This window comes from Larimichthys crocea, chromosome VII (genome assembly GCF_000972845.2).
Source record: "Larimichthys crocea isolate SSNF chromosome VII, L_crocea_2.0, whole genome shotgun sequence".
In the NCBI taxonomy this organism is placed as follows: Eukaryota; Metazoa; Chordata; class Actinopteri; family Sciaenidae; genus Larimichthys; species Larimichthys crocea.
In genome coordinates this window covers 26,596,231-26,610,020 of record NC_040017.1, presented here as the reverse complement: position 1 = coordinate 26,610,020, position 13,790 = coordinate 26,596,231, and the positions used below count along the sequence as shown (strand labels likewise).

Sequence of the window (13,790 nt, the reverse complement as noted above, 5' to 3'; positions counted from 1 at the left end):
TCTGTTACTACGTACTTATATACGTACATAAAGCCAAAATTTTATTTGATCACAGCCATGGATTCTTAAAGAAAACCACATTGAGAGAGGAAGAAACACTGCAACGCGTGGAATTAGTTGAAGAAAGGAAACATTACACAATTTCTTTGGACATCTCTCTGAAAATATTCATATATAAGAAATCCTTTTCAGTGATTGGTCCTTGCCTGGAGTTTTTTAAATTTTTATATGTAAATATTATCGTTTTAGCTCAATAGCTTCCATGTCATGTGATCAATTGACTCAAAATCAGTGTGGGATCATGTTACTACACTGGCTGCATGACATACACCGCTTGTTTTTACATTTCAAATATTCATATTTTTTATTCATATTTTTTTAGTAATATAATAATAATTTGTGTAAATGAATTCATGTAAATATTTGTTTTAGCTCAATAGCCTATCAACAGCTTTAAACACAGTGTCTCAGCTTTAAATATCCACTTTTTTTCAAAACAATAAATTACATTTATCCTTGCGGTGAATTTTTAAGACTTATATTTAATTTGGACTGTAATGAACGTGCTTTTTGTAAAACAGAAGTAGAAACACTTGAACATTTAATGTTCTCTTGTAATCCATCTGATTTGTTTTGGAAAGACTTCAAAAATTGGTGAACCTATAATAATAATATAGATGTGCCGCCCCTGACCTACAATAATGTGAGATTTGGTTTCATAATGGAGGACAGAAAACTAGAATATAACATAAATAATTTGGTTATACTCGCCAAATACTTTCTACACCTTTACTTTGATTCTTTAAAACTTTCCATTGTTTTACTTTATTTTGTTGTTCTGTTTACACTCGATTCTTCTTGAACGTAAGAAACGCTACGCTCAGTTCTGAAAGCAACAACTTTTGTAATTGTATTTGAATATGCTTATTTGTATTTTATTTTGCAATAAATTTTTTAAAAAGCCTCTTCTATCTCCGTGTGTTTACCGTAAAGTCTGCAATACGGGCGCACTGGAAATGTCTGTCCAATATCCAACTTCAAACTAACTTCTCTGAGGTCCGATCAGGCTCCATCTCGCAGGAATGCATAAAAAAAAAAAATAATAATAAAAACGTTTCTCGTGCACAGATGGCACCGATTATTATTTAATCAAACCTGTTTCCAGTTTAAAAGCTGCCTGCGTGCAGCAGTGTCGGTGCCGCCATGTCCACCATGCTGACCGGTTAACGCTCCGCCTCCGCGCCGCTGTGCGCAGATGGAGGCTGATACAGTGATGTATGGAGACAGAGGAGCTCAGCAGGTCTTTTGTACTGAGTCTGGGAACAAACAATACACAGCAGGGGGGCCAGAGGAGAGTCCAGCCGCCCCCTCATACTGTACAACATAATAATATCAGCATAATCCGAACAGTAAAAGACAGACCCCAGAACACCCTCCACCCAAAGACGGATTATCAGACATTGTGGCCTCTGGGCACAGACATGTGAATACCCCCCCACCCCTCCTACAGTAAGAGCAAGACACCCAGGACTGCCTGACACTCTTCTGCACAGATATGACACAAAATCTGAGCTGATATCTCTGCAGGATGGCTGTAGAAGTCTGAGTACTTCATCATCCTGTGAGGTTTGTCTCCTTTCTACAGGTACAGGTACTGACCTCAGTCCACTCTTTGACTCTGGAAACAGTCCAGCATCACAGAGAGAGGCCGACCTGCAGTAAACAGACCGACTGCACAAGAGTACTACTCTCTTTTAAAGAAACTGCCATGAGGAGATCTCGCATACGTTGGGAAATTGTAGGAATATGTAAGTGTTATTTCTGAATACAACCCGGTTTGATCTCCACAGCTTTCATTGTGATGTTTGTGATGTCACTTGTATTTTGAAACTTTTAATTTTCCACTCCTGTGTTGTAATTCTCTCGTCACCACACCGACTAAAGCGGCATTATTAAGGGAAGAAGGTTCGATTATCCTCAGCCTTACAAAACATTCACAGGTCAAGTCCAACCTGTTCAGACGTCTGATAGAAATCATCACAGAGCTGCTAATCGACAATATTTTGCACAAAATCTTTAAATATATTGAGTCAGTATTTCTAAAATCCTGGATGAAATCAAACACTCTGCAGTGCACTGTCACACAACCTGCTGTTCAAATGTTTTAGTCAGGTCTGCTGTGTCATATAAATAATAATATATAAGAACATGAAGAAGAGAAGAGGCTTCGTTCAAAGACGTTTATTGAGAGTGAAAAATCAAAACTGCTCCAGAGCTTCTTTGTTTTTTTTTTTAAATTCAGCATTAAAAACAAAACAAAAACAAAAAACAAACACACTTCTCTGGACAGTTGCCATAACAACCACCTCTTCACTAATTGGCATTTTCAATCACTCCACACGGTGGAAATTTCATTTGTTCATCCTTGTTTAACTGCTGACTTTAATATTAAAATAAGTGATTTTAGGAGAGAGAGAGAGAGCGCATCTTATTTATAGCATGAGCACAACACAGCAGTTTAATTTAATTATTCCACCAATTAAAAGGATCCGTTAAGAAAACTCAAACTCCCTGAGATGAGCTGGAATAAAAAAAAATAAAAACTCCCTTTAAGGCTTAAGAAGTAATGATGTGATCGATCTTTAAAACTACAGAGTGATCAGTGAATCGATCGCTTCAGCAAACACAGCGCCCCCTTCTGCTGCTGCTGCCACATGACACAAACCATGATTCAATTCATTCAAGTTGATCACACATGTCTGCTGGTGACGTGTCGCAGCACAGTCTGACTAAAGAAGAACCCTGGTAGTGGTGGAGACTGGCAGTGCTGGGAAGTTTACTGGTTTGGTCTAAGCCAGTCCACGATCTCTCTGCTGAGAGGTCTCCACAAAAACTTCAGCTGACCAGCACAAAAGTGTTTAAATACTAAATAAATGTGCAACTGTAGACTGCATTATGTGTTGAAGCGTCCGCCTGTGATAATACTGAGTGATGAAACTAACACAAGTCTTTGAGGTCCGAGTTCTGGGTCAGAGGTTTGCTGTAGTCGGAGTTCCAGTCCCTCTCGAACACTTCCCTCAGCTGTGATTGGACGGTTGGCTCCAGGGACTGTGATGCGGTCTGGTTGACAACTAATGCTGAGCCAGCCGTGCTCACAAAGTAGTCACCTGACCAGTTTGACGTACCTGAAGACAGAAAGGAACAGATCAGGTTTGTTTTTCTTTTTCTGTCTCACATACATCATGCAGTGTGTATGCAGCCGCACCTATGTAGGCGATCTTGTCGGTCACCATGTACTTGTTGTGGTTGACTCTGGCAAAGGGAATTTCCTTCTGCTTCGAGGTGGCAGGCACCACAAACAGCCTCTGGATAAGGAACCAAGAGTTCACCAGGTTAGTGATACTGCCTCATAATAAGTACTCCTGTCTTCTTTAACAAACAAACAGAGGAGGTGGAGGTGGAGGTGGAGGTACTCACCACCTGGATGTCCAGTTTGCTCTTGTGGTCGTAAACTGAGGCCAGAGACTTCAGGAAGGGGAACATGACGGGCTGGGTGCTGGCCCAGCAGCTGATCAGCAGGCGCACTTTGACTCGCCTCTCGTACGCCATCCGCCTCAGCTGGGTGTCGATGTCGGCCCAGTACCTGCAGAGCACGAATACACGAGACGTTAACCATGCAAAGAAGTTACCACAGCTCTATTCAGCATCATTGATCCTCAGATAAAATGCTCAGAATAACGTTGGTGCAGATATTTGCACCAAACACACCAACATGGAGGTTTGTTTACACTCATTTACACACGGACGATGTTAACAGCTGGACGTCAGGGTACAAAGGGAACGAAACCAAGAATAAAGGAAGGAAAGAGGACCAACAGTCTGCGGCCATGCTCTGACGCTGGCCTTGAAAGGCATGTCAGCAATCCGTCTAACTGTGGAGACACTCAGAAGTGACAGTCAGTCACCAGAGTCATGAGGTCAGATCATGTGGGCATCACAAAGTGTTGGACTGACTGTCTGAATATGGATAACCATCCACAGAGACACGCTGGCCTTTGTTGCCTGCTCTCTCCGGATCAGCTGTACCTTTTAGGACGTGAGAACTCCATGGTGGGCAGGTAGTTCATGACAGCGATGTAGATGAAGCTGCGGGCGTCCTCCATCACACTGAGGATGGACTGAAGGTCTGGAGTCCGGCCGGCTGCGCAGAAGGATGGAGGTGAACTCTGAGAGAGACGAGAGCGAGAAGTTAGAGACTGATCCGATGAAGGAGTTACTCTTTTTAGCAACATTTTACAGGTTTGATGGAGGAGGGTGGAGGTTCTGTGGCCTCAGCTGGGACTGCAGATCACATGACTGTAAAATAACCGGTCTGACATCTCAGTGGAGAACATTTTGTCACAGGAGTTTTTTATACTGTGGTTAAAATCAGACGTCATGACTGTGAGGCTGTACGTATCTCACCGACAGGTAGACGCTGGACGGCGTGTTATTGAGCGGCAGCTGCAGGGGCGTGTCCTTGTTGTAGTAGGTGGAGAAGCTGCTGGGCCACGGTGACGGGATTGACTGACTCTCCCCCAGGAACCAATACGCTTCAAAGATCTTACCCAGGTCTGCAGCCAGGCAGCTGCAGTTATAGACCACCGCTCCGAGCTCCTTCACCTGCAGACCGACAGCATCCAATTATCCTCTGACAGACTTTTACAGATTCTCTGAAACTGTGACGATGAAAAGAAATGAAAACTGGATGTTGCTGCACTCTCACAAAGACAGGATGGCAGAGACGAGTCAGCAAAATAAATCCTGAGTATGACACAATATCTGACATGTGACACATTGATGACCGTCACATTATTAAAGCAATTGAGAATAATTCTTCCAGCGTGGCATGTGACCGAACGTTTGAAGCAACACCAGGACTTCCTGTTAAAAGCAGAAGAAACTAAATTCTGCTTCAGTTCAGCAGATATCGTCTGGGATCAGACTGAGCCGGGTGAGACTTAGGGTTAACCTGGTACTGGAGTAAGGAGTGTGTATGAGTGTGTGTGTGTGAGTGTGTGTGTGTACCTGCGTGAGCGACCTCCAGTCCATGTTGGCGCTGCCGATGTAAATGTGTTTCTTATCCACCACCCAGAACTTTGTGTGGAGGACGCCGGAGGTGAGCGCTCTCATGTTCACTGTCCTGATATCAGCTCCTGAAAAACACACACACACACACAAACACACACACACACACACACACACACACACACACACACACACACACGTTAGTGCTTTAATGAGGCTGGATTAACTGTAGCAGAATCAACCTAAACATCAGACAGCTGATCCGTCTGTTTGTCGTCTGTCACCTGATTCGTTGAGCTGTCTGAGGTCGCCCTGCGGTTGGCTCTGCTGCGGCGTGTTGACTGCGATGCGAACAGACAACTTCCCAGAAAGTTCACTCAGTGTCTTCAGAATAGCCTCACCCTGCGCACAAAGCAAGAGAAATGTTATTCCGCGTGTCCATTAAACTCAAGTGAAACTCATCCTGTGTCATTCGGCCATTCAAAGCTCGAGCTGACCTGATAGGCTGTCGGCTCCTCAGTGCCGGTGTCTTTGTTAGTGAGCGTCCAATAGAAGGAGGCGATGTCGATGCTGCTGCGAGCCTCGCTCATGAGGTTGAGCCACGCCTGGAAGATGGAGGGGTGAGTGGTGCTGGAGTTAAACTCCAGACCTTCAGGGATGCTCTCAACCAGAACGATCCTGACACGGGGAACGAGAGGCGATATTAATAACTCGACTGCAGAGGAAGCAGATACTCGAGTGTTTGCAGATACAGAAAGAGAAACGTTCTTTACATGAACTCTCACACAAAACAGGAACGGTTCAGGTGACTGTGTGAAAATGAAAACGTTTGCTTACTTGCAGGCATCTGAGCAGGACTCGGCCTGTGGCAGGGGGAGGCTGCTGCTCGGGGTGGGATGGGAGAAGGGAGCCCTCGGTGTCAGGAGGCTGTAGAGGGCCGTGGCGGCCAGCAGCACAGTGGCCACAGTGGCCAGAGCGAACACACATCTGGAATACTGGAAGAGGAGGAAGCAAAGCTCAAAGTTGAAAGTTGATTAAATCACATTTATCCTTCGTCGTTTGATTTGTGTTTGTGTAACGCACCACTCGTTCTCTCCTGTTGGATTCTTGTCTTCTCCTCTCCGCGTCCTCCAGCTGCAGGCGTCGGAAGAACAAGTTAATATTTATTCATATGATATTTGAGGAACTACTTTCACAGAGTTTACAACATGAAATCAAATTCTTACTGCTCACTTTCACAAGTGTCACTCATCAAGAGGAACGAGGAGGCTACCAAACTTTATTCTACCATATAAGAGGACGAGGTCCTCTGTTCATAACTACTCAGAAGACTTCAACATCTGGAGTTATTTTTAAAACAGGAGTGAGAATAAGATGAAATTATGAAACAGAGGTGTGAGTCAGAGCTTACGACAGACAGAATGGGGAAACGCCTCAGATCTGAGCAACGAGCTCTCTGAATTTAAGACACAGCGTTCATGAAGAACAGGAAGTATTTCCTCACAGAGTCTTAGAAATAAATCATGAAGGCACAAAATGTCAAAATGCCCATCTTCTTTAACTGTAAATATTTAGTCAAACTCAATCAAAAGTGTCAAATATTCAACACCGACATGGATTAAAGTTCATGAAAGCACCTGAAGGCGTCTTACCTGGTTGTAAGCGATGTCCGTCTTCATTTTCAAAGACTAAATGACATCTGATTGGTTCGTTATATCGATATCTGCAGTTCAGCTCAGGTCAGAAGATTTTCTGCGGCTCTGAGACCAAACAGAGGAACAAAACACGACATGTAATGTTACGTCAGATCATCACGTGTCTGTGGTAAAGCCTGAAACTGTCACTGCAGCTTCAAATGGTCACAGCTCGTTGATGTTTACTAACCAGGATCTGATGAATAAGATTTGATCTGCGTCGTTTAGAAAAGCGGATCCACAGAGTTTCTGTTTGAGTGACCGACACCCATCAACACGTCTGAGCTAACTGAGCTACAGATCTGACAAAACACGGCAATCTCAAACGTCATTGTCTCTCCTCCACACACTCGACAAAGAGAAGGTTCTGGATGTTCAACACCACACACAGAGAAAAACCTGCACATCTCTGACACAAAGACAACACACACACCCACACACACACACATAAACACACACAGCTGCAGCTCTACAATCACAAAAACATCTTCCAAACAGAAAGTGGTTTAGTCTGAGGTCTCGTGATTTCAAACGGGAGAGGAAGTAATGAGAGAAATGATATCGAAGGCTGACGGTAACAGTGTGACTCTGTGAAGCTTCAAAATCTCAGAGAAGCCAAAAAAAGAAATCACAATTCAGATTAGAAACTTCACACAAATAAAACACAACAAAGAAACAACAAAGGGAACAAAATGATTCAAACCTGAGTCTGATCTGAAGCCAACAGATAAAATAAAAACACTTTAACGTTTGCTTCCAGTCACCCTAAGAAGAGCCTCGTGAAGTGATTCATCACTACCGGTCTGTTCCTGAAGTGTTGATCCACTAGTCAATGAGTTCATGTGAAGACACTGAACACCACAGTCTCTATGATCTGACCTGATAAGTAGATTGTGGACTCCTCGGACCCGATCTCGGTCTAATTTGGTCATATTGCACAACCCTGTGTCAGAGCCGACGGTCACGGGAGTCAGCTCCTCGCAGAGTCATGTGACTCATTACAGCTGCTGGTGTGGGAACTGTTAGATAAACACACGTGGACACAAGACTTAATAACTAAACTTCTTCCCTGGAGTTTCTGTCTCTGTCGTCCAGCAGGTTCTCGTGGATTGTCCACTACACATATTACTACTGTCATTATTGCTGCCATATGTCTATTACAGTTTATAGTTAGTTTGTGATTTGCTGCTGCTGTCTGTGTCTCTCTATCTCTATCACAGGTTCCACTGCTACTGTAATCATTTTATCATTCATTGTAATTCATTATGTTTGTGTTGATTCGTCCTGTACACTGCGTCTTCGACCAATACCGTGCCTGACTAGGCATAACCCTGAAAGAGACGTTGTGTTGATTTGTCCTGTACACGTGACATCTATTGCACGTCTGTCCGTCCTGGGAGAGGGATCCCTCCTCCGTGGCTCTTCCTGAGGTTTCTTCCACCTTTTTTCCCTGTTAAAAGTTTTTCCTCACTCGAACCGAGGGTCTAAGGACAGAGGGTGTCACTCCCTGTACAGATTGTAAAGCCCTCAGAGGAAAATGTACTCTGTGACTTTAGGATGTACAAATAAAATGTGATCTGATCTGAAGGCGTGCAGCACATCGAGCAAACAGGCCGATCAACGTGTACGACATATTTTGTTTTAAAGGGAATTTCCTCGAACCTGATTTCAAAGAAGGGAAAACACATTTCCTGATAGAGCGGTGAGCGAAACATGACACGAAGGCAGCTCGTCACTTTCTGAAGTCTGAAGTTATCTCCACATTATACAACAGCCAAACATCCTGCAGGCCTTGACAGCAGAGGACGACAAAGAAAAGCTTGTTTATCTGTGCAAGGGAACAAATCACATTACACAAGAACAACAAGTGAGTGCAGAGTTTGGGATTATTGAATGAGGAGCATGCTTCATTTGATAAGATAGGGCAGATAAAGACAGCTGGTAGAAGGCCTAAATATGCAAATACAGGTTAATTAATGTGGGATAATTAGGAGTGTAGCCCGCGGGAAAGTTTAGGCAGAGCATGGCCTGTGATGTTATGTCATATTCTGCATTAATTGTCGTTAATTCACAGTAAACTGAGCAGGCAGAGAGTCGCTGACAGTGCAAAACAACAACAACACGTCACATTCCGCAGGTAAACCAGGTCCACACACCTGTTACAGAGCGTCCAGCTTCATCAAACCCCGCGTACAGCAGCGTCAGCGTCTGTTCCTGACGTGAAGTCACGTTTAAATCTGTCGTTTCATTGATAAACTCACTGCAAACAAACAAGAAGCGCGTCCAGCACCGAGGCTGAGCCGTGAAAACACCGAGCACAGCACAGATCATGTGACCCGAGCCGGACCGTCAGCCAATCACAGGGGAGCGCTCGGCGTGACGTAGCGCAGTGAAGGTACAGTAGTTAGTGTTGGGAAGATCGAATCTTTTTACTGAATCGGCTCAATTGGTCTCGGACTCTAAATTGAACGAATCTTTTTACTGAATCGGATCACTTAGTCTCGGACTCTAAATTGAACTAATCTTTTTACTGAATCGGCTCAATTAGTCTTGGACTCTAAATTTAACGAATCGTTTTACTGAATCGGCTCAATTAGTCTCGGACTCTAAATCGAACGAATCTTTTTACTGAATCGGCTCAATTAGTATCGGACTCTAAATTGAACGAATCTTTTTACTGAATCGGATCACTGACTCTCGGACTCTAAATTGAACTAATCTTTTTTTTCCGTTCATCCACTAGTGCAGTGCTGTAGCCCACTTGTGGGCGACGTGACAAATGAACGAAAGACCGATCTGTATGAACTAACTGCTGCCTGTCATGTGACAAATGAATGAGATACTCAAACTTGAGGACACGTCTTAGAGTCGTGAACGAATCATTTCTGTTTCCTTATGCAGCTGCCATGAACGTACTGCATGAACATGAACGAATCACTCACTGAGACTACTCATTACATCCCGAGTCATAAAGAAGATTAGTTCAAATTGAACGATACGTTCACCAACGACACATCTATGTTCTATGTTTTAGGCACAAGGTGGCGCCCTTCGTTCATGGCATTGACACACACACACACACACACACACAGTGTGCATGCGGTGTGTGCTTCGTCCTAAATCTACTTCACGTGCCTCTAACCTGCATTAAAGGTGAACAGACACGCGTCAGTGACGTGACGTGACGTCAGTGCGTAATAGCGGCGGTTTGTCCCTTGCGGCGTCCAGTGCGCAGGCTCCGGCCGCTGACCTGACCTCTGACCTGAGCTCCGGCATGAAGATCACCTGTAGCGGTTAACACAGGTAATACAGTCACGTGCTGTACACCTTCATTCCATCTGATTCAATGGGTGATGCACGTGTGACCCATTAGTTTTATGAATGAATGTTTTCCAGCCACAGTTATTAATACTACTACAGTTATTAATACTACTACTACTAACAGTACACATAGTCCAGATAAAAACATAATTCATATAAAACATGAGAGCAGTGTGCAATAAACACAGATAAACTGAAAGTAATAAAACAGATCTACCCATTGATCTCTGCAGCAGGTGATAAAGAAGGCACAGGTAAATAAAGAGACAGGTAAATAAAGAATGCAGGAAGGAGCAGAGTTTAAAAAGTTTAAAATCAGCTCTGTATTTAACAGGTAACCAGTGTGATGAATTATCTGTTTGTCACAGCACAAACTCAGGTTACATCTCTTAATTTATGGTAATTATTGTTTGATATGGGTGTTATCATTTTTAAAGCTTTTACAGATGTCGTGGGCTGACATTAATATTTACTTTAAGGTGTGTGTGATCTTTTTTTCTTCTTGATAGTTTTCAGATTTGTTTGAACTTTGTTCATAATGTTAGTAAGTGTAACTCTCTTTTACGTTTTGATTCGCTCCTGTGCATCAAGAATATTTCCCCATCCGTCACACAGACAGATAATTTAGCGTGTATCTGTAGTTCTTGTGCTGCAGGTTGACGCGCTGCTTCTTCCACCTCTGCTGCGTCATGCTTCGAGCTCCTCGTGCCTCTCTAACCGCCCTCTGAAACCTGTTTGTTTGTTTGCTCGTCTAATCTACAGTATCTAATGTATACACTTGTTTTCCGGTCTTTTCAGCTTCCGTTAAACATCATTCAGTTATAACCAGCCGAGATGACAAACACGACAGACAACAGCCTGAAGGTGTTTGCACAGCTACAAGAGAGAGAGAGGTGAGAAATACTAAACAAGTGTTTGCTCGTACACGTGACTTATATCTTTAACTTCCACTTGTTTCACCAACTCTAAACACTCATCTCTGCTCATATAGTGTGTTCGCTCACTACATTTTGTTATGAGTATGAGGAATCACATGACAAGTTGTGTAGTCAGACATGCTGTGCAGGAGAGTTTGTGAGCAGATTCTTCATCCACACGCTGATATAATACATTATATTGATGGTTGTGTTTGTAATGACATTGTGTTGGATGCTGTTCAGATGAAACAACTAAGGCTTCAGGTTTTTTCAGCAGGCCGGTGTGAGCCGTTTACTTCTGTTTGGCAGATAGGAGGTCATTGTGCTGTGTTTGTGTAGAATGGATGCAGTCTCACTGTGGACAATGTTAGATGTCCAACACAACAAATTAATTTTGTCTTAATGTGGAGCGTGCATGGCACCGAGGGATGTAATATGAAAGTATTGTACTCAGTGGAAGCTGGAGAGTCGTGGGTCTGTTAAACTGTTAAAAGTTTATTTGTTTCCACCTAAAACTAGTCAAATGATCTTTTTTAATTAGTTGTTTAAGCTAATAATTAAAATAAACGTATCATTAAAGTAACAGTATGTTTTTTGTGTAGGACAGTCTGGTAGTCCTTCCACAGTTGGAGGCCAGTAATCGTTATTAAAGTGAAACTGTACCCGTGTTTCCACCCAAATTACCTCAAACTTTTAGTCGCAGGAACGACTTTTTAAGGAGCTAAAAGTTTCCTTCAGCTCATATGCATTTTCTTCAAAGTGGAAAACCCTGTGAAGATTAGGCAAATTAGTCCGTTGACAGCCGTAAAATTAGCATCTGTTTTTCGTGTTACGTGTGACTACACAACAACCTGTTCTGCACGTTGTCACCGCTCCACCTGCCGCCTTCTTACTTCTGTGACTCCATTTTGTGTCGAAGCACTGCGAGCGCAAAACAAACTCGTTTGCTGCTGCAGATTTTTAAAAACGGTTGAAATAAAATCCTCTGACTACTCTGCAATAATCATTACATATTTGTGAAGCCTGATTCAGGCCAAACACAGGTTTTTCCATTCATTTGAATGGGGGTGGTGCATTTTGGCTGCGGTGGCCGATCTGATGATCAGAGCGGTCAGACCTCCACAGTCAGCCTGAAATGTCACTGAATCTGAGCGCTGTGCAGCTGGATTCATGGACTGAACTCTGACACTCACAGGTGTATTCTGCCTTGGTTTGTTTCATGGACCCAGCACAGGCTACACTGTGTAAGGGTGACACAGAGAAGTCATAATAAACATTAATGTAACTTGACAAATATCACAAAGGTTCTCCGTCTGACACTTTGTTGGAGGGCCTGTTCTCTCTCATCATGACTTTGAGTGTAACTCAAACTTTACGTGAAGCCACAGGTGTGATGACGATATTTCAACAGAGGGCGCCATAGTGCAAGGACACGCCTCAGGATCTCTGAGCTCTGCAGGCAGAAGTGATGGTTGGAGGATAATAGAGACGCAGAGTGTAGTTTGCACTATCCGACAGCTTGCAGTGCTCTGACTCACTCTGAAAATGAACCAGCGGAGTGTGCCTGCATGAAAGATGTGGTGAATGCTCATATTTCCTTTTGTTGGTGGTGAAACCTGAAGTTTGATAAGAAAGAAAGAGCCAGACTGCAGGAATTCCACGTTTATCACACACACACACACACACACACACACACACACACACACACACACACACACCTTCCACTGTAGTACATATTGTTTTATTATTCTGGAGTACAATATTACTGTTGATTAGGATATTTTTAAATGTGTTTATTCCCACGTTGAGGTGTGTGTCCTGTGTGCATTGTGTGTGTTGCCATGGTGACTGGCCCAGAATATCCGAGACAGTTTTATTTTTTTACAACAACTGAGGCAGAGTTATGGTCGAGGTTATAAAAAGCTTGACATGCTTCACTTCCACAGTACACATCCCTGCTGTCCTCTCTCTGCTGGTGATGCTTCTTTAACAAACATCACAGATTCTGGATAAATCAAAAAGGATTTTTGAATATTTCGTGAAGCAGCAGCAGTCGGTTGTTTGGCTGCAGCTTCATTTTGAAATATAAAACTACTTCAAGTCCTTTTTTAAAGTGAGTGATGAGCACCTTGAGATGCTCTGTAAGCACATCATCATATACTCCTCAGCCCTTTGACAGGTAACAGCACCATAATTCTCTTTTTCATTTTCTTTTTTTATCAACTTCCTGAATCTCCAGGAGCGGGCTGATAGCAGCGTAACGTACTGTAAAGCTTTTATTTTCCTCTGCGAGGTCTCAGAGTAGGTGTGTTTGCGTCCCTGTGATAGTGCGTCAGGGCTGAGCCCGGTGAGTCACCGAGCGGCTACCTGAACTGCGCCTCCGCTTTTCATTTCCAGCAACACTTCCTGTTTTTACTGTAGTTCTGCTTAAAAGGCGCTTTCTGCCCAAACGACTTTCCTCTTTGCATTCTGGGCAACCGACTCTCCAACGAAGCCCCTGCTGTCATCTTCAGAGGCTCCGTTTCTGTCCCCTCTTCACTTCAGACTATGATGATTGATGTGATTCTCTGAGTGTGATCTCCAGAGAACAATGGAGCATTGAGAAGAATTCGGCGTGTCATTGAATCCCATAAACAGTCTGTCAATTCATGGATGCATAAAACTCTTATCGATCTTATCTCACTGGGTCCAAACCCTCGTGTGCTTCTGTGCACGCGGCATGATGTTTGAAAATAAATAATATCCGAGTACAGCTGAACTTATTGAGTAAATAAAACAAAATAAAAACAAA

General features: G+C 43.3%; 1 protein-coding gene across 6 annotated transcripts; it reads right to left on the bottom strand.

Moving 5' to 3' along the window:
- Window positions 1-2,562: 2,562 nt before the first annotated feature.
- On the bottom strand, window positions 2,563-9,098 carry pld3 (phospholipase D family member 3). 6 transcript variants are annotated; one of them, XM_027280181.1, is made up of 13 exons: window positions 8,918-9,098; window positions 8,424-8,552; window positions 6,720-6,827; window positions 6,151-6,201; window positions 5,905-6,062; window positions 5,565-5,745; window positions 5,352-5,469; window positions 5,068-5,195; window positions 4,465-4,662; window positions 4,087-4,226; window positions 3,478-3,643; window positions 3,266-3,365; window positions 2,563-3,185 (listed from the first exon to the last, which is right to left on the bottom strand). In XM_027280181.1, the coding sequence occupies exons 3-13, from the start codon at window positions 6,744-6,746 to the stop codon at window positions 2,998-3,000; spliced, it is 1,455 nt and encodes a 484-aa protein (XP_027135982.1). In that variant the 5' UTR covers window positions 6,747-6,827; window positions 8,424-8,552; window positions 8,918-9,098; the 3' UTR covers window positions 2,563-2,997. The 6 variants fall into 6 exon arrangements, with proteins under 6 accessions (XP_027135982.1, XP_019119205.1, XP_019119208.1 ...); XM_019263660.2 differs by lacking the exon at window positions 8,424-8,552; XM_019263663.2 differs by lacking the exons at window positions 8,424-8,552; window positions 8,918-9,098 and adding an exon at window positions 7,641-7,661.
- Between the last annotated feature and the right edge of the window lie 4,692 nt (window positions 9,099-13,790).

Excerpts from the sequence above, each read along its gene's own strand:
- pld3 (XM_027280181.1), bottom strand. The coding sequence starts at position 6,746 with ATGAAGACGGACATCGCTTACAACCAG. Across the intron at positions 6,202-6,719 it reads CGGACATCGCTTACAACCAG|CTGGAGGACGCGGAGAGGAG; the intron begins GTAAGACGCCTT and ends CGACGCCTGCAG. Across the intron at positions 5,470-5,564 it reads AGGAGCCGACAGCCTATCAG|GGTGAGGCTATTCTGAAGAC; the intron begins GTCAGCTCGAGC and ends CTTTGTGCGCAG.